Source organism: Triturus cristatus, chromosome 3_1 (genome assembly GCF_964204655.1).
Source record: "Triturus cristatus chromosome 3_1, aTriCri1.1, whole genome shotgun sequence".
Taxonomy (NCBI): Eukaryota; Metazoa; Chordata; class Amphibia; order Caudata; family Salamandridae; genus Triturus; species Triturus cristatus.
Genome location: NC_140583.1, coordinates 1,032,281,144 through 1,032,300,606, shown reverse-complemented (window position 1 = coordinate 1,032,300,606; position 19,463 = coordinate 1,032,281,144). Strand labels below are relative to the sequence as shown.

The window sequence follows — 19,463 nt, the reverse complement described above, 5'->3', positions numbered from 1 at the left end:
GAGGAGCAGGACAGCATTCTGCGAAGAGTGTTACCAAAGTGAATGGGAAAAGTAGTCATAAGGACAAGTTCATTTTTCAGAAGAGAAAGGGAAATTCATGGGCCATGCAATTTCTCATGATGGTGAAAAGCCAACATCGACTTTTACAATTACTGAAGATGTGTGAGTATCATGTGAAATCCTGTGAGAATATTGTTTAGAGGTTGCAGCTCTTACAAGGAATGCTGAACGAAGAGGAGCAAAAACAACAGAAGGGGAATGTCAAAATGTGATTTAGAGTTTAACCTGAAAATTCACACTGCACCTAATCACTCGGTGTACCAAGCTGTCTGGTGTCAGTCAGGCGGACACCTGAGTAGAAAATATCCCAGTTGTTTCTAGCTGCACACGTACAGTTCCATATATTGTAAAGGAAAAATTAGATATGAATAACCATGTAACATTGTTTCTATTTGTGTTTTCTGTTCCCAAGGAAATATCAGTAAACCGACTGGAAAATGCAAGACAGGAATGGCGTCTCCTTACCCTAGCGGATATTTCTTACAAAACGTATGGCATCCCGTTTTCTGCAATATGGTGTCCTACAAAACTGCTGAAGATTATCTGAACTGCTTGCAAAAAAAGCGTCTTTATCTGATCGGAGACTCCACCTTACGTCAGTACATAATGTACTTCACAGAGCAAACCAAAAGTATGTTTTTCTTCAATTAAATTCAGAATTTCTCATTATGCCTAATTCTTAGCACCAGCCTATACAAGACGCTTTGTGCCTTGGAATACATCGTACTAAAATGTAAGCTAATGGGTATAGCTATATTTACACCTTTTTAAGTTTATTATATATTACATTATTTATCCTAGCTTACTTTTCAGATTAAGTAGTATCAGTAATTAAATGTGTATCTTCAATTGTATTTAAAATATTGTAACCATACTTTGCAGGACTAGTGTGTGCCAACAAAAACGAGGCAATTGTTTTAGAACCCGTGTATTTGTAGTCAGAAAATTGGTCTGCCAAGTACCACGCATCAGGCGTTAGACTAACGCATTTCAGTGTGGTAGTCTGCATCACCGCACTGAAATGCCTTGCCACGCATTTATAGCGCCTCAGCTGTCTGCCTGAGCGCTGCTGTTTAGGCAGTCTCACAGGCTTCGGTGGTCGAGTTGTTACCGCTATGTGTCCCTGTGACGTAATGCAACATCCCCGCCCTGGACAGTATCCTTATTTAATACAATGAAATGCAATCCCACGTTGTGCAGGCGTGTGGCGTGGTAGAGCAGAGGAAAGCAGCTCGGGTGTTACATGATTGGATTAAAACAGGCAGAGCTGGTATGACACTGCGGCCCCGTTTCTTACCCTTTTAATGTTCCATTACAGTGTTACTTCACTAGCCATATTTCATGGTTTTACAATAGTGTGCACTGCCCGTCCCCTTGTAAAACCACCGCCGGACTTGCGAGGAGCCCCGATATGGTCCACGGATTTCAGTCATGTGTCCTTGCTGTGAGCTATGGTAATAAACGCTCAGGAGGTTTGGACTAAGTGAACAACTGGGGGCATCACAATGCGCAAATATACTGACTCGAATAACAAGCATTGGCATAGCCAATAGGTCTCGCCTTTGGGACCTTATAAGTGTTTAACCATGCAACAGTTGCACATGCACTGTCGTTCTAGGCTGGCCTGGTAGCACTTTTTGGAGCCCTCTCAATAAGTCTTGCCAGACCAGCGAAGGCGCTGGGTCAGGCGAGACCTAAAAATGTAAGCAGGCTCCATATATATTAATAGCGCGCATGATGATTCCCCCCTTCCCACCCGGAGCTATAATGGGTCTTTCCTTCCTTCCTTGGGTGACCCTACCCAGGATGCTCTCCTCCTTTAATACCATGCAGAGCCAGCATTGCTCACTTGGGAGACACCCCAATATGATGGATAGATACAGCACTGCTGGCCTTTAAATATCAGGCCCAAAGCAAGGCAATGTATTATGTTCAAATGCTAATATGAGTGCAGTGCACACTGTGGCACACAAGCTCTGTGAAAACCAAAGCAGTGAACACTTTGGGGCACATGCATCAACCAAAATACCAGTGGCAAACGGGCCAATTCACAGAATCTGCCCCGTTGCGACTGGTATTTTGGCATTTGGGATGAAGAAACCAAAATGGAAATTCGCAAAATAGGTAATCGCAAAATTTGTGATTACCTAAGTTGCGAATGCATTTAGGGAATCGCAAATTGCGATTCCCTATTTGGAATACAACAAGCCTTTCCTAAATGCGACTTTGCATTTAGGAAACGCTAATTACCATCAACTGCAAGTTGATGGTAATTTGCAAAAACTTTGAAAAATGCATGTGCCAATTTCGGGGGTGCATCAGGGTGCCTTTGTGCCCCCTTGCACCCTTGAAATCGCATGCGCAATTTGCGAGTACCTATTTGGTACTCGCAAATTGCGCATTCACTTCCCATTCATTGAATGGGAAGCTATTCCTTAATTGCAAATCGCAATTTGCTATTCGCAATTAAGGAATATGTAGGAATCGCTAATATTTTAGCGAAATCTACATGCACAGGCAATTGCGATTCCACAATTGCGATTCCTTAATAATCGCAGTTATGGAATCACAATTGCGTACCTTGATGCATGTGCCCCTTCAATCGGTGCGATGCACTTCTCTGCTGCACACTCATAGACCGTACCTATACGGTGAAAGCACTGTAGGTCATAGAGTACGTGGTACAAACGAATGCATTTCTTAGATTACAAAACGATGACACAGCTGATCTGGAAATTAGCCAACCGCCGCCGCGGGCCCTGTGGACAAAGTACTGGAGCTGCGTACAATCTGTTTAAAGTCTGCCCGTCCTTCCCACTCGCCTACCTTTCAAATGACTCAGGATACAAGGGCGTTCTGGAAAATTGGAAAACATGTGGAGAGGCAGGGTTACCTGAAAAGGGAGTCATGACGTGCAAAACAGTATGAATATGGGTGCCACACGCCGGCAGAAACCCACTGTTTGCTTTGGAGCCAGGTTGTGCAGAGACTGCTGTATGACGTGTATGGAGACAGCTCTGTGCAGCCCGGAAATTGGCCCAGCTCGGCTGTGCTTAAGCCGTCCCAAAACATGCCGCGCCCCATTAAACACTTCCACCCTCTTGTGTGGCAGTGGCATGAAGGATGCTCCATCACTCACTCCTTGGCTCTTTAATACACATATTTGTATTGTTTCTGTTACTTTGGGTTAGAAAATTTTAATATTTTGCTTTTTTTTTTTAATAGATATTCATTCATTAGCATATGCTGTAAAATGTCCATCTTTCCCCCTTCAATAGCCATTGCTGCAGAAGCTGCCCGTGTCAGAAGCGAGCAGTTCATCCAGTCATGTCTTTTATGCTGGGATACTTTGGGGTTAATGCACCTGCTGCTGGAATCCCAGTGCACCTGCGCGTCACATGATCCAATACCGATGGAGCCAGCACAGCCTTTCATCTCCTCCAGGTCGATAAGTAAAAACAAGCCCATATCATTGTTCCTTCTCGACCTAGTGGGTCTTCTTGTCCCTAGTATTTATTATAGCTGCGCGCTGAGACAACTTTTATGTGTTTGTGTTTTTGTACAGCACAGTGGGTGGCTTCTCAATCACTTCTAGGCGCACTGTGGAGGTGACAGCAGTGCGCGTATGAAAGAAAGGCACTCCAACAGTTAGGGGTGACATTTTTAGCACCTCTCTTAGCTGGCAGCTTGTGGTTTATTGTGGCAGGCTTGGGGTCTGGCTCAGCTCACGGATGTCTACACTGTTTCACCCAATAGTGCAGAAATGTTGCTGACGTCACGGCAGTGCAACGAGAATCTTCAGCCTCAAGATTTGTTTAACGGTGCGATATGGTTACAAGGGCACTTGTTTAGAGCCCTTCCGTTTCTGGAGCTTATCAGCAGGTTTAAGATCTTAGAGTTTTTCATTGCTCAAATGGGTGTAATTTCTGATATTTATGTTTCCCTTGTCCTCATTGCTTGATTTTTGATTGCGAGATAGTGTCACTCATAGTTGTTGAATGTCACTCATAATTACACTGACATTATAATAAATGTCACACATAAGCAATCTGAAACCTTGGCAGCTATGAAAATAATATGTACATTTTTAAGACTCTCACACATTTACGATCTTACCAATATGCGTAAAGCATGTAAACAGATGGAGAGGGCATGGAGGCGAGACTTTGATTCCATCTTGAAGAGCTGCTATCAGTCAGCCATTAAGAAATACCACAGGGCTGTCCAGAAAGCACGGGAGCACATTTTGCTGATGAGATCAGAAACAGCTATAACCCTTCTAAAAAATTGTTTTCTTTTCTTAATAATCTTAAAAATGCTGGGGCACCTGTGACGTCTGCCATCAAGTCTGACGAACACTGTGAAGACCATGCCACCTTCTTTATAAATAAGGTGGATAACATCTATAAGACCTTTCCTCAGGTTACCATGGGCTCTGACTCTGGGGATGCACCCCCTTCCGCCCATACATTGTCCACCTTCCCTCTAATTACTGAGGATGCACTATGTGTACTTTGCAGAAAGGTTAAATCTGACTCACCGGCTGACCCTATGAAGCCTGACCATCTTATGAGACAGCTTCCTGTGCTTCTCACACATCTGGGCCAGGTTATCAACATGTCCCTGTCTATGGCCAGGGTTCCCAGGTTATGGAAGCAGGCTAGGGTAATGCCACTATTAAAGAAGCCCACCCTTGATCCAGCTAAACTGGAGAACTTTCGCCCTATTTCCCTGCTTCCTTGGACTTCTAAGATCTCCGAAGCCTAAATCAATTCCATCTTGTCCTGGAGGATAATAACATACTGCATTCCTCCCAGTGTGGGTTTCGCCCGGGCCTGAGCACAGAGTCAGCCCTCCTAGCTGCGAATGAACATCTGAGAGCAGCACTGGATGAGGGTCGTACTTCGGCACTGATCCTACTGGATCTCAGTGCCGCATTTGATACGGTCTCTCACCAGATTTTGTTACGGAGGCTGAAGGAGGCTGGCATAGTGGCCTCACCCTGAATTGGTTTATCTCCTTTCTTTCGGATTGGTCCTTCCAGGTGTTGGCCACCCCTTTCACCTCCAGAATCCATCCTCTCAAACAGGGCTCTGCATTAAGTCCAACGCTTTTCAACCTGTATGTTCAGCCCCTAGCTGCGGTAGCCAAGAGGAGAGGGCTGACTATAGTATCATATGCTGACGATACACAATTAGTAGTCGCCCTCTCCGATGACTGTTTGAATGATGCTGCTAAATTCCGGAGTGGTCTTGAGGATGTCGCAGGGTGGATGATGGCCAACTGTCTCCAGCTCAACGCCAGCAAGTCCAAGGTCTTGCTGATTGGGAAAGATCTTGAGCTATGGAGTGAACAGTGGTGGCCCACCACACTGGGCCTTGCACCCACCCCCAAACAGGTGGTGAAAAACCTAGGGGTCTGGGTTGATTCGGCCCTTAGCTTCCAAACCCAGACTAAGAAGGTGGCGGCAACATGTTTTGGCATCCTGCGTGGGCTCAAACCTCTACTGTTTTTTTTTTACCCTTCCATCCGACAGATGATTGTCCAGGCATCCATGTTGTCGAGATTGGACTACGCCAGCTCGCTCTACATGGGGGCCAACAAGACAGAGATTCTGAGACTGCAGAGTCCAGAATGTGGCCGCCAGAACTCTTCTTGGCATGCCTAGGCGCTGCCCCACCTCCACCGCCATTCGTCAGCTTCATTGGCTGCTGGTGGCAAAACGGGTGGATTTCAAGTCCCTCTGCTTTGCGTTCAGGATCTTGAACTCCCCTGCACCTGGCATTCTAGCGGGCCTGCTTTCCACCTACGTTCCTACTCGTCATCTTCGCTCAGCAGGTCAACACCTGGCAGTTGTCCCACGGGTCAGGAGGGCTTGCGCCGGTGGACGTTCCTTTCGCACACTGGCAGCTAAACTGTGGAATGCCTTTCCTGTACTCATCCGAAGCATGGATAACTATCTGACATTTTGGAAAGCACTGAAGACTTATCTTTTCCCTTCTTTTTAGGTTTTGTAGTCCACGCTGTTCTGTCTGTCTCTGTGGCTCTTCATGGCCCTCTGGCTTTTTCTCTCGCTCATCTTGATGGGCTCCTTGCTGTTAGTGGCCTCTATTGCTTTTAGCACCGGGACGCCCCTTTGCTGGGGCAGCAGTGCACTCTACAACTGAGATACGTATTGCATCAACGTAGGCCAGCAGCATTGTGCATCATGCACAAATGTAACAGTTATTGTGGTATAGGCTTGGAAAAGGGTTATATCAGTAGAGGAACAATATCTCAGTACATACACATATAGATACCACCCACCCTCTCATGCTGTAAGCTTATTGTGAAGACTTACCGGCAACTCAGCAGTACAATTTAACACAGACAACACACGTCACCTTCTGATGATACAGTGCAGCATTGGCGGATGAATAAAGTCTGAAATTATATTGGACAGGAGTAACATGCTTTAAGGTGGTGGGCTCCTTTTCTCTTTTCTTAGGACTTATATTCTTCACCCATGCTAATAAAAAAATTCAACCATTAATAAGAACAGAAAAATACAGACAATCGGGCAGAATTCCTAGGATTGCAAGTAGCAATGCAATTTGTATTTGTCCAGCAAGATTTTACTTTCTACCTTGAATGTTGCCTTGTTTCAGTGGCATTTATCTATTTATACCTAAAGTGGATTCTGCCCGGTCTCTGCTTACCTTTGGACTTAAAAGAAATTTGGAGGAAAAGTTTCTGAAGTTCAGTGAGACAAGGCTAGCGGTGTTGTCCAAGGAGGAGGCGTCATCATCGTAGAGCAATCTGGACCAAGTTGCAGTCAGGATTTCTACTTTCAGACTTTGTCACTTTTTTGGAAGTTGAAAATCTCCAGTGGGACGAAGCTGCAAGATGTAGTTGACTAAGGCTCCACGAGGCCAGATGCCCTATCTGAGAGGTCCAGCTAAACAGGACTTGCTGTTGCAGCGAAGGTATCGGGAACTACCACGATCTCAAGCCAACAGGCAATGTATCCCAGGTGATTAGGTGAGTTGCTAGGTCCCAGCCTCGTGTCAATTCTCAAGCCACTTTTTGTGGAAAATATTTCTAATTCTGAAGTTTCAGATTTTGGCTAGAGGAGCACCTTTTGCACCACTTCCAAGTTTTAAGGACTAGTTGGGCACCACTTGGGGAGGTCAGGACGTACTCCAGGAAGAGGCCAGGTGCAGGGTTCATGGTCCCTGGAACTTGGTAATTCCCTGTAGCTTATCCTGGGATCAAGCAGCGAGGCAGACCTCAAGCTGCAAGGCAGGTCTCTGAGGTTACAAGGCATGCCTCAAGAAGCAGTACAGTCCTCTTGTAGCAGCAGCGTAGTCCTCTGAGGTACAAAACATACCTCAAGCAGCAGGGCAGTCCTCTGAAGTACAAGGCAGTCCTCTACAGGTCCAGGAGTGTCATGAAGAGTGGGTATGAGGGTCCACTATTTATACCTGGTGCCAGCCTTTGAAGAAGGTTTAAGACTACCCTCAAATCTGGTTATAGGCATTTCCTTCCATCCTCCTTCCAAGTTCCATTGTGGGTGTGCTGGAGGCAGTTCTTTGAAATGTAAGTGGGCAGGAAACAGCTCCATCCCACACACCCCCTTTGTCTCACTGTCTAGGAGGAATGCACAAAGGCTAAATTCCACTTATTTACAGGCATGTGGCCCAGTCACAGACTGTAGGCACCAAATGTTGAGAAAAAAGAAAATGCCAACTTGCTAATAATGGCATTTTCAGAATTGTGACTAAAAATCCAAATTTGCCATTGAAGAGGATTCTACATTGCAATTCTATTGAGACCAAACAGGATATTTCTTTATGTTCCCAATCACAAGTTAACCCTGAGGGTCCAATATTTATACCTGCTGTCAGCCTTTGAAGTGGGGGAAAGTTCTAAACTACCCCCGTGCCTGGTTTTGGAAACTTCCTTCTTTTTCCCTCCCAGGCGCCAAGTGGCCTAAGGTGACAAAAGGCTGGTGTGAAGTTCCTTTGGGAGTTTGGGAGAGGCAGGCCTTTGAAATGTAAGTGGGGCAGGGAACAGCTTCGCCCCTCCCATCTAGGTAGGTTGGCTCTCTCCCAGCAACACCCAGGTCCTATTGCTTGATACGCATTCCTGATGGGGGAGTAATTAACAAGCCCAGGCAGCTGGAAACTCCTAGAAGGCTTTAGAAAATTTAGAGCAGGAAAAAGACAACCTGGCATTTTTGAACTTGTAATCTAAAATCCGACTTTACCATTACAGAGGATTTTAAAGTACAGTTAATTTGAGTCCAGACATGATATCTCTATCTGCTCCCAATCAAAATTTAGCATGTAATACCTAATGATATCCTATTGGAGAGGTACGCTTCACAGTAGTGAAAAACGAATTTGGGAGTTCTTTACTACCAATAAATGTATCCTTTAAAAATACATGTTCTGCCTTTTAAATACAATGCACCCTGCCCTATGGGCTGTTTAGGACCTACTGTAGGGGTGACTCATATGTATTAAAAAGGGAGGTTTGGGCCTCGCAAAAGGTTTATTTTGCTAGTCATTTGCAGTTTAAAACTGCATACAGGCGGCAATGGCAGACCTCAGACATGTTTTAGAGGGCTACTTAAGTGGTTGGCACAAAGCGTTCAAGCGATCTGCAGGGCCATTAGTAGCATTTAATTAACAGGCCCCAGGTACATGTAGTACAAGGGATTTACAAGTAACTTAAATGTGTCAATTGGGTGTGAGCCACTTTTACCATGTTTAAAGGGGAGAGCACAAGCACTTTAGCACTGGAAAGAAGTGGTCAAGTGCACAGAGTCTTAATTCCAACAAAATCCAAAAAACAGGAGGGGAGAAGGCAAAACCTTTGGGGGAAGACCACATCAAAGGCTGTTAGGTCTAACAGGTTTACTACACATTGGAAAGTTAACTGAATCATTAAATTTAGTTTTCTATCACCTATATACATTGTATACAGAAAGAAATCTTTCTTCGCAGGATTGGTAAAGCCAATAGTTCTGATTTTAGTGTGCTAAATGGCATTTGTACATGTGGTAAATGAAAACAGCATTTGTGCATGCCTGTAATTGCATGCCTTGGCTTTGACAATGCTTGTTGTGTCTGTGTAATACGAGGTTGCCATGGATCCTCATTGGGAAGGAGTCTGGGTATGAGAACAACCTCCCTTCTCAGAACTCCCTCTGCGACTATGACCATAAAGCCAACCCTGGTAAAAGTCTGTGAAGCTAGCTTTGATCGGATGCTACTGGTAGTTTCAAAGAAAGCACAGTACCTGTTTGAAGCTGGACAGTAGTTCAGCTTTGCCTGAGAATTGAATTCAATGTATACTGGATGCTTTGGTGCCCTGAAGCTCTTCAGGGTGGAACTATGTGCTGTCGGTCTCTTTCCAGTCAACAATGGGATGTGGAGTAGAATGAAGGACTCCTTCCATCCCGGGGAAAGCTGTCTAGTGTAACAGACGAGCCAAAGTCAATTCAGGTCTGACTGCTAAAGCACCTCTAGAGGCATCAGACAAGTGAAAAAGGCATCAGAATCTCAGAGACAGAAGTCTGGTAGAACAAAGGTGAGATGTAAGCAACTATGCACCCAAATGTTATATGTAAATCCATCATCTGAATTAAGCAGCCTGTGACACTGTAATGTTAAAAAGAGACCCGCTGTAATTGGAGCCTGACTGGGAGGACAATTGTCAGCTAACATTTCTCTGCAGCAGTGTTGGCCTCTTTAAAGTGTTCCCTAAGTGTCACAAGAAAAATCCCAGCAGACCTGTCGAGCAGGACTTTACACTCTAATGTCAAAAAAGATCCTTTCAACCCTCCCTGCATGTTTCATGAGGTTTAGATAAATCACCTCTGCCCATTCGGGTCAGCCTATTGTTTGCTTCTGGGAGTAAGTTCACATCTCCTTGGTGCCTATTTAAATACTAATTACTGGCTAGCCTAGGTTAGAGAACAAAATGCAGATTTAGATTTCAGGGATTTTAGACAGACAGAGGCAACTTTCTAAAAGTTACTTTTCCGTAATATTAAATAAAAAATACTCCACCATTGAATTGAAATTGTATTAAACATTAAAATTAGTTGTATCATTATTTTTCTAGCTAGTAATATTCCTGACATACAATACTAGTATTTAATATTTGTTTACCTATAGAAGCCAGTCTTGCCACAGTGAAAATAGCTTTGACGGGCTAGTCACTGTAAAGACATGTTTAATATTAAAGCTTTACACGCACTACTTTTAGATAACAAGTACCTTGCCTTATGGGCAACAAATCCTACTTAAGGGTTGAAGAAGCTGGCTCTCTATACAGCATACTAAAATGAAGCACACTGTGCAGAGAGTCTAGAGAATCCCCAAATGGTACATAGAGGTAAAAGGAGATATTTCTAATGCTCTTTTTGTGGTAATGTGGGTGAAGAGTTAGGCTTATCAGAGGGTAGTGCTAAGCATTTGTTGTACTCACAGAGCCAATAAATGAGTCACACCCTCAAGGATAAATCTGAGACAATTTATAAAAATACAGTAGATTTTTATGTATTTTGTATGTCCAAGAATACAGTTCTAAGACAACTACTTTCGGAGTTAAGATTTTTCAAAGTTTGGAAAATATATCACTTTTGTGCAAATTTACACACCATAGAAATCAATGGGGAAAAATAGGAAAAATGCATATAAAATTAGGCAATGCTTTCACCTTCTTGTTTTAGGTCGATGTCAGGACCAGGTCCAAAGTTCCAGCAGGAGAAGTTCAGGAGGGTCCCGGATCGGGCAGGAGCAGAGTGCTGAGGGTCTGGGAAACTGGTGTGCAAAGACAAGGGATGCCCCTTGAAAATACACTGCACAGTTGGACTTATAGGTAAATCCGGTAGGTCTCCTTGGATGGAGGAGGATGCAAGGGCCTGCGGACCACGGGAGCAGAGCTGGATAGTCGGTGTTGGGGCCGGGTGCAGAGCAAACAGGTCAGCTGGGCGTCGTACACCTTTAGGTACATATGATCAGGAGCAGGCAACTTGAAGAGGTGATCTCGGGACAGCTGGGCCACTCAGGAAGTGGGTTTCGGGTGTCGCAATGTCCCTCAATGGGTGCTTGCTTCTGGTGCTTCAGGAGTCCGGAGTGTACTCTTCTTCTTGGTTTTTACCATTGGGGTCCGGTACCCCGGTTATTGGTATGCTGTGGCTCTGGTAGGTCCTGGTGCCTCTAAACTTGGTGGAGAAGAAGATCTGCCCTCGATAGCTGTTGTATCTCTTCTAGCTTCTGTGCTGCATCGAGGTCATCGGAGAGAAGCAAGTCGACAAACCAGACTTCACGAGATTGGTGTCTGCGGGGTGCAGGGGTTCTGATACCTTCACTCCAAGGCAGCTTCTTAGTGACTACTTGAAGGTTGTAGGTGTTCCGGGGTTCTTGGAGTCCTTGCAGGTTCAGGACGACACATCAGGCAGTAATTGCCGACTCGTTGGAGCAGATGGCAGGGTTTGGGGCCTTTTTTTTGCAGTAGGGCTCCTGTTCTCGTGCAGCAGGTATTAATGTCCTGATCTACTTTGGTTCGATCAATCTGAGGTTAGGGTCTCAGGGAGCCACCTAAATTCTGAATTTAGGGGCATTGCAAGGGGAGACAGGTACTAGCGAATGGGCTATCTACCTTTAGGGTGTCTACACTCTTTAGTGACCACTTCCTGTTGGAAGGGGCACTGCCCTAGCCCAGATTAGAGGTTTTCTCAACATCTCGAGAAAGTGGAATTTTAGGAGAGGTGTTTACCTCATCTGTCCCACCCTAGGGGTGGTGCAGGCTAAGGGGGGACCCTCCTCACCTAACTAATTTTCCTGCCTTTCCTCCCACCAGAAGTTGAGCAGGAAAGGGGGCTTGGCCTCCCCCACTATCTGAGGGTTCCCGGGTTGGATTTCAAAGGGAGCATGACCTTTGAAGCACCTGGTTGTGGCAGGCTGGTGAAAACCAGCCAGAGACCTCACTGGTGTTTGGTTCAGTTTGAGGGGACCCCCTAAAAGGGTCTCCTGTGTTAATTTATTAATAAATCTAACACTGGCCTCAGTGAGGATTTATTAAAGCTAGATGTTTGGTATCAAACATCTTAGAAAACAGTGATGCCATCATGGAGTTGGGAAACTCGTGTTGACAAGTCTCTAGCCAATATTCTCTATTTGGCTTACCTGTTCACATACAACATCACAGAATGGACTGGAAATTGTAGGGGTGTATCTGCTCATGTTGATATGCCCATACATAGGATATGGTGCATCCCACGTTAGGGCCAAAGGCATGCAGTAGGGATGACTTAAATATATTCTATGAAGTGCATAAGGAGCATAGCACACAGGGCTGCATTCCATGTCAACCCTCCGGATTTTCCTGCACCAAGGCACTCAACCTGCAATGGTAGAATGCAAAGCCTTGGTGAGGGGGCCCTGGGGTGGCACAACCAATGCTGCAACCCCAGATGACCCTCTTTAGTACCCATGCCCTAGGTTTCACTTACTAGGGACTTGCAGGGTAGCTAAAGTTGTGTCAATCATGGTACAGTGCTTTGGGAAAGATACCTGGCACTGGGAACCTGGTTAGCAGGGTCCCACTGCACTTACAGTTTGAGATAACATCAGGCAAAAAGTGGGGGCAACCATGCAAAAAGAGGCACTTTCCTACATGGACTCTCTCACCCCCCAAACGAAAGAGGATGAGACTAACCTTTCCCTAGAGAGTCTTAATCTTCTGAGTGGAAGAACCTGGAAAGGCCATACAGTCCCAGGTCTGTATTCCACTGTAAATTCAAATCACTGTAGGGATATGGACATCCTTAACAATTTGCGGTTTCCTCCTTTTATCTGCATGAGCCATCTGAGAGGTCTGTGGTCAGTTTGGACAAGGAAGTAAGAACCAAACAAGTATGGCCTCAGCTTCTTTAGGGACCAAACCACAGCAAAGGATTCCATCTCGATGGCACTCCAACCCAGCTCTCTTGGGAGATGCCTCCTTCTTATGAAAGCAGCAGGTTGGTAATGGCCATCATCATGGGTCTGGGATAGAATCACTCCTATTCCATGTTCAGCTGCATCTGCCCGGATTATAAACTGCTTGGAGTAAACTGGAGCTTTTAGAATGGGTGCTGAGCCCATTGCTTCTTTTAATGTGCCAATAGCCTTTTGACAGCTCACTGTCTAGTTTGCCTTTTTGGGCATTTTCTTAGAGGTCAGTTCTGTGCGGGGGCCACAATGGACCCATATTCCTGCACATACCTCCGGTAGTACCCAGTCAAGCCAAAGAATGCCCTGACCTGGGTCTGGGTGGTTGGAGCTTCCCAATCCAGAATGATCTGGATTTGGGACTGTAGGGGCTAGAATTGGCCTCCACCTACAAGGTGGCCCAAGTAACCTTGCACTGCCCTATTTGGCAATTGCTTGCCTTGATTGTGAGACCTGCTCCCTGCAGAGCCTCTAGGACCTTTTGGAGGTGGATCAGGTGATCCTGCCAGGTGTGGCTAAAGACAGCAACATAATCAAGATAGGATGCACTACAGGCTTTCAATCCAGCAAGGATTTTTTTCACCAACTTCTGAAAGGTGGCAGGGGCATTCCTCAAACCAAAAGACATCACCTTGAACTACAAGTGTCCATCGAGAGTGGAAAATGCTGATTTTTCATTTGCTACAGGAATCAGACCTATCCGGCAGTACACTGATGTGAGATCAAAGGTACTCTGAAATGTGGCTGCTCCTAATTTGTCAATGAGAACATTATCTCTTGCAATTGGATGTGCATCTGTCTTGGTAATTGCATTGGGGCCCAAGTAGTTCACCCAAAACTCATTTATTTATTTCCACCATGGGAATGAGGCCTAAGGACAAAAACAAGTGGGCTGGCCCAGGGGTTTTTTGAGGGTTCAACGACACCCAACTCCAGCATCTTGCTTACTTCAGCTTTGAATTTTTCCTTGACATGATCAGACTGCTCTTTCTGTAAATTTTATTTTGACAGGTAGGCTATTACCAGTGTCCACATCATGTGTATACCAGTTAGTCTGTCCAGGGGTAAAGAAAAAGAGCTCAGCGAACTGGTTGAGGACTTGCCTGAAATCACTCTACTGTTGGGCAGTAAGGGTGTCTGAATAGACCACGCAATCAGCTGACCCATCTTTAGGGTTGTGAGGGAGATCAGGAAGTGGATCACTCTCTACCTCCTGTTCCTCATCTGTAACCATAAGCATGCTCACATCAGCCCTGTCATTGTAGGGTTTAAGGTGTTTTACAAGTATTACCCTATTGGGGTTTCTACATGGCCAACGTCTACTATGTAAGCAACATCCCCTTTTCTCTCAAGGATAGGGTGGGGCCTAGTCCATTTGTCCTGGAGGGCCCTAGGCCCCACAGGCTCCAAAACTCACACCTTATGCCCTGGTTGGAACTCCACCATGGCAGCCTTTTGACCATGCCAGAGCTTCTGGAGATCTTGGGTGGCCTCAAGGTTTTTTGTTGTTGCTTTTTTCATGTATTCAGCCATCCTTGAACGGGGGCCAAGAACATAATCCACAATGTCTTGCTTTGGTTCCTGAAGACATCTCTCCCATCCTTCCTTGACAATACAGAGGGGTCCTCTTACAAGGTTTTCAAACAAAAGTTCAAAGGGGGAAAATCCTACTCCCTTTTGTGGCACCTCTCTGTAAGCAAAAAGCAGGCAAGGTAGCAAGACATCCCATCTCCTTCTGAGTTTTTCAGAGAATCCACTAATCATTAAATATTTCAACAAGCCGATTCATCTGTGGATGGTTTGGTGTAGTGAACCTATGGGTCACCCCACACTCAGCCCACATGTGTTTCAAGTATGCGGACATGAAGTTTTTACCTCTGTCTGAAACTACCTTTTTAAGAAGGCCAGTCCTAGTAAAAATTCCAAGGAGGGCCTTGCCCACTGCAGGTGCAGTGGTGGTCCTTAGGTGAAATTGCCTCGGGGTACCTTTTGGCATAATCCACTACCACCAAGATTAATTTGTTCCCTGGTGCTGGTGGAGGGTCAAGGGGACCAACAATGTCAATTCAACCCTATCAAAAGGTACCTTGACCACTGGAAGAGGAATGAAGGGACCTTCAGGTGGCTACCTGTCTTATCTCTAACCTGACAGGTGGCACAAGAGTTACAAAACTGCTTCACCTTCTGAGACATTCCTGGCCAGTAGAAGTGGTTGACTTACCGACTCAAGGTTTTTGTCTGGGCACGATGCACAATTAGGGGAATCTCATGGGCAAATGTTAGGAGAAGCTCTAAACTGCTGAGGGACTACCAATCTCCTAGTGGCAGCAGGTTTGAGGTCTCTTGCCTCAGTGTATAGGAGTCCCTTCTCCCAATAGGTCCTGTGGGAACCACTGATACTTCCCTTTTCCTGATGAGCAGCTTGCTGTCTCAGGCTTTCAAGAGTGGGACAGGTTCTCTACCCCTGGCACAGATAATCCCTAGAGGGTCCCCCTGGTCCTAAGATCTCTGCTGTGTAAGGCCCATGCTCCTGAGGCTCAGTTACCTCTGGGGCTGACAAGTCTTCTCCCTGTGGAGAGGGGACTTGGTTTGTTGTCTGTTTTGAAACTGGTTTCCCAGACGTCCTGCTCTTTCTCTTGGAAGGTTTGTCAATCATTTCAGGCTCCAACACTTCTTTTTCACCTTGGGTTTTGCTTTGTGCCCTTGTTTGCATACACATCTATTCAGGTATTCCCAGTATTGCCGCATAGGTTTTCTTTTCTACCTCAACCCATGCTGAGTACTCCAAATAATTTCCAAGCAGACACTGCACAGGGAAAGCAGAAGACACCACTACCTTTTTGAGGCCACTAACCTCTCCCCAATCTAAGGTCACCAAGGCCATTGGATGTTCCATAACCTTATTGTCAACGTTGAGGACTATATCGGTCTGCCATATGAGATATTGATCAGGGGAGACCAGTAGATCAACCACCATGGTGATACTAGCACCAGTGACCCTCAGGCTTTCCACCCTAATGCCATTAATATTTGACTCTTGTCTGTGTCACTCCAGGTTACTGGGCTAGACAGCCAGAGTAGCTAAGTTCACCCCTCCCTCTGAGACTAGAGACTAGAGTTGCCTCAGTGAGTACTTTGACCTGGGTAGTGCTAATGCTGCAGATCGGCGCATATAAAATCTCCCTACTTCCACAGACAGAGTAAATCCACAGTCACACGGACATACACTCATCATACGCTAGGGCCCATCACACTGACATTTATTCTATTACTCTATCCACACCGAATATAGGAGAGAAACCTAAACCAATCTGCACCTAAAGCGAGGTCAATGCGACCATAAAGATACTGTCCTGAGTCATGATTTTAAACATAGGAAATACATTTGAAACTCAATAAATGACAAAGAAATAACCACCCGACACTGGAATTCAAACAAATGCTTGTTTATCTAAATTAGTTCAAATGAAAGTCAATCAATAGCAAAATCATTATTCTCATAGTTACCTATTCTAGCTAAATGGGTCAGGACAGGTCTCTCGGTAAAGTCTCTCGAGCTGCCGTCCTCAGCATAGGCTCAGGAAGAAGTGGCCTCAAAATCCAAAATGCAAATGACACAGACCCTCACTAGTCTAGTACATTTATAACAAAACTAGCAAAAATAAAGTTACAAATAAATTCTGAATATCCGTTGAGCCGCTGAGCAGAGCGAGCAGGAAAGGATGTCACTTGGTAACATTTAGAAAACCTCCGCTCAGGAAAAATCACAAAAATAAAAACACGGAAGAAGGAAACTCGAGTTTGCAAGCGATACATTTATGAATGCTCTTCCTTGGTACCATAGCAGAGCCACCGCAGATTTATCATTGTTCATTGTGGCCTTATTCTTTTCCAAGGGCAATTGGAAGCATGCCCGGAGCTGCTGTCCTCACGGAAACTTTTAAATCAGACAGAGGCTGTGGTCAGGTGACTTTCAACCATGTTCAGCAAGGCCTCTCGTCACATCTCAATCACTCGAGCGCAGGCTGTAAATAGCAGCCATCTTTGTTTAGGCCAAAACGGACCATCTTAATTAAAAGAAACACAAAACAACGTTACCACATCATAATGATTATACAGTGTTAATCCCCACTAATACCCTTATGTGTATGTAATTACCTAGCCGTCTGCAACACAAAGAAGCATTAGCACGCGTTATTTTAAAAGCGCAAATCTGAAACAAATAGCACTTTGCGATATTCATTTAAGTAAATTGCACATATTATTAAGCAACATATATGCATTCCCACGTGTAGTTTCTCTCATTAGTAATGTTGATTAATTTAGACTTTTAACAAAACTAATAATTAGCGATTATAAATTAGTAATTTTAATTATAACATATAATCAAAACTGGAGCTTAAAACTCGATAAATTTTCAACAGAAAACTCTGCTCCAGCAATCCCCTCTTTGGTGATATATTATCACCACAAAAATCAACCCAAAAAAAAAAATGTAGTCCCAATTTTTAGGAGAAATTGAAAATGTCTTTTATGACACAACATTAAACACCAGACTCTCTCACATCATCCCTCTTCGACTCCAAATACACCCTCTCCCTCAATTCTTCTAATTCTATTTCTTGTGGGTCTCTCCTTGACCTCTTTTGTTTCTTTTCAGCATTTCCTCTAATTATTCTCTTTTTCCCTCCCCTGTTTTTACAACACAAACACCCCAATCTTAGTATCAATAAAGCAACAATTATGCATGTCAATGGAAATAATATTTTACCAATAATGGTACTACCTATCTTAGCAATAAAACTCTTAACAGCAACTATTTTATTAGCTATTTTAGTCCAGATACTTTCAGCTTCCAGTGGTACTAATTCTTCATGCAAATCAGTAATATTTTTAATATATACCTTCAGATCTTTGCTTTCGTCAGGAATGTAAGTGCAACAATGTTGAACTTTCAGCATTCCACAAACTCCACCCTCCTTGGCCAATAGAATATCAAGGGCAAGTCGATTTTGCATAGACATGGCACGTACGGCAATCATCTCCGTATTTACCAAAAGAAACCCTCCAGCGGTACTTGTCGATAAGCGATCCACCACTGTTGACAGTTTCCGAATTCCATATGCATTTAAAGAAATTCCCACTGCTGGAATTAAAGCTCCAAAGATATCACCTACAATTTCTGACCAAGTTTCTCTCTTAAAACGTGTTAGTAAATTAATGTGTTCTACATCTTCTATCCTATCTATATGGAAAATCTTTGGAAAGACCAGGCCCACATAACACGTGCCATACCAATGGTCAGGCAACTTGTAATAAGCCTTGTTCCCACAAACATAATACACTCCTGGGAAAACTGGATCTTCTCCACCTTTAAAACCCCATCCTGTCGCAATGAAGTATGTATCATGACACACACTAGTCCCAACAAAATGACTATCATATTGGGATTTCCTTCTGGTAATGCATAGTTTACCATTCTGTGGTGCATCTAAAGCCAAAGTTGGACTAGCCCCATTCCTCAATTCCTTTCCCATCTCAATATCCCATATTGTCTCACTCACTTTATATTTTCCTGCCTTTTCATGCATGTTCACTCTCCTTTCCTCTACCATGTCTAGGAAAGCCTTCTCCTCTTCTTTCAAACTGCAAGTTAAATTGTTTTTAAAAATATAATCTAATGTTAATTCTTCTTTCTCAATAAAAATCTCACCAAAAATGTTAGCTTCTTTAGCTGGATTCAGCTTTTTGTTCATAGGCAATTGCCCAAAAATGTTATCTCTGTTAGACATCCCATAATCTATTTTACCTAACAAATAAAAAACACTACTTAGCACACTACATGAAATTCCATACGTAGTTGGTAAATGGTGATAAGTAACACCCTCTGAAACGGATGCAGGTAATTGCATACAGACGTAGCAATCCCTAACTTCCATTGTCTTTACGTATTCGTATAACAACTTTGAAAAAACATTGCTAGAAAAATCATTAATTGACCTATCTTTATGTATGTAAATGTTACTAATTCTAGTTGGAACTACTTTCTGTGAACTCTTCTCTACATTGGTCACATTTTCAGTATGTATTCCAAAAGTATCTATTGTAACTCTAAAAGTAACTAATAAAGCTAGTACACCCCATAATAGCATTAATAATCCAGTACAGCAGCAGCACATTCTACACCATCTTTTCAAAAAGGCACATCTACTTTGATTATTTTCTGTGTTAGCCATTTTACCACTTTGGCAGTGTCTTTTGACTTAGCCTCTTCTACTCCACTACTGAGTTTTAGAACTCTAGATTATTTCACACAGCTAATTTCAGATTTTCTCTTTTCACTTTACTCCAATTGACTCCTTTAGTTCACTCAATTTGGATTTTCATCACTTTTCACTTCTTCTTCAGCAACAT

General features: G+C 44.1%; 1 protein-coding gene across 5 annotated transcripts in view; it reads left to right on the top strand.

Annotated features, from left to right (window-relative positions):
- Positions 1-19,463, top strand: part of LOC146861446 (NXPE family member 2-like) — a 283,228-nt gene that overhangs the window by 189,645 nt on the left and 74,120 nt on the right. For all 5 annotated transcript variants that reach the window (XM_085645745.1, XM_085645742.1, XM_085645741.1 and 2 more), the window contains one exon: positions 473-691. In XM_085645745.1, the coding sequence (XP_085501871.1) occupies positions 473-691 (219 nt within the window). The remainder of the gene's footprint in view (positions 1-472; positions 692-19,463) is intronic.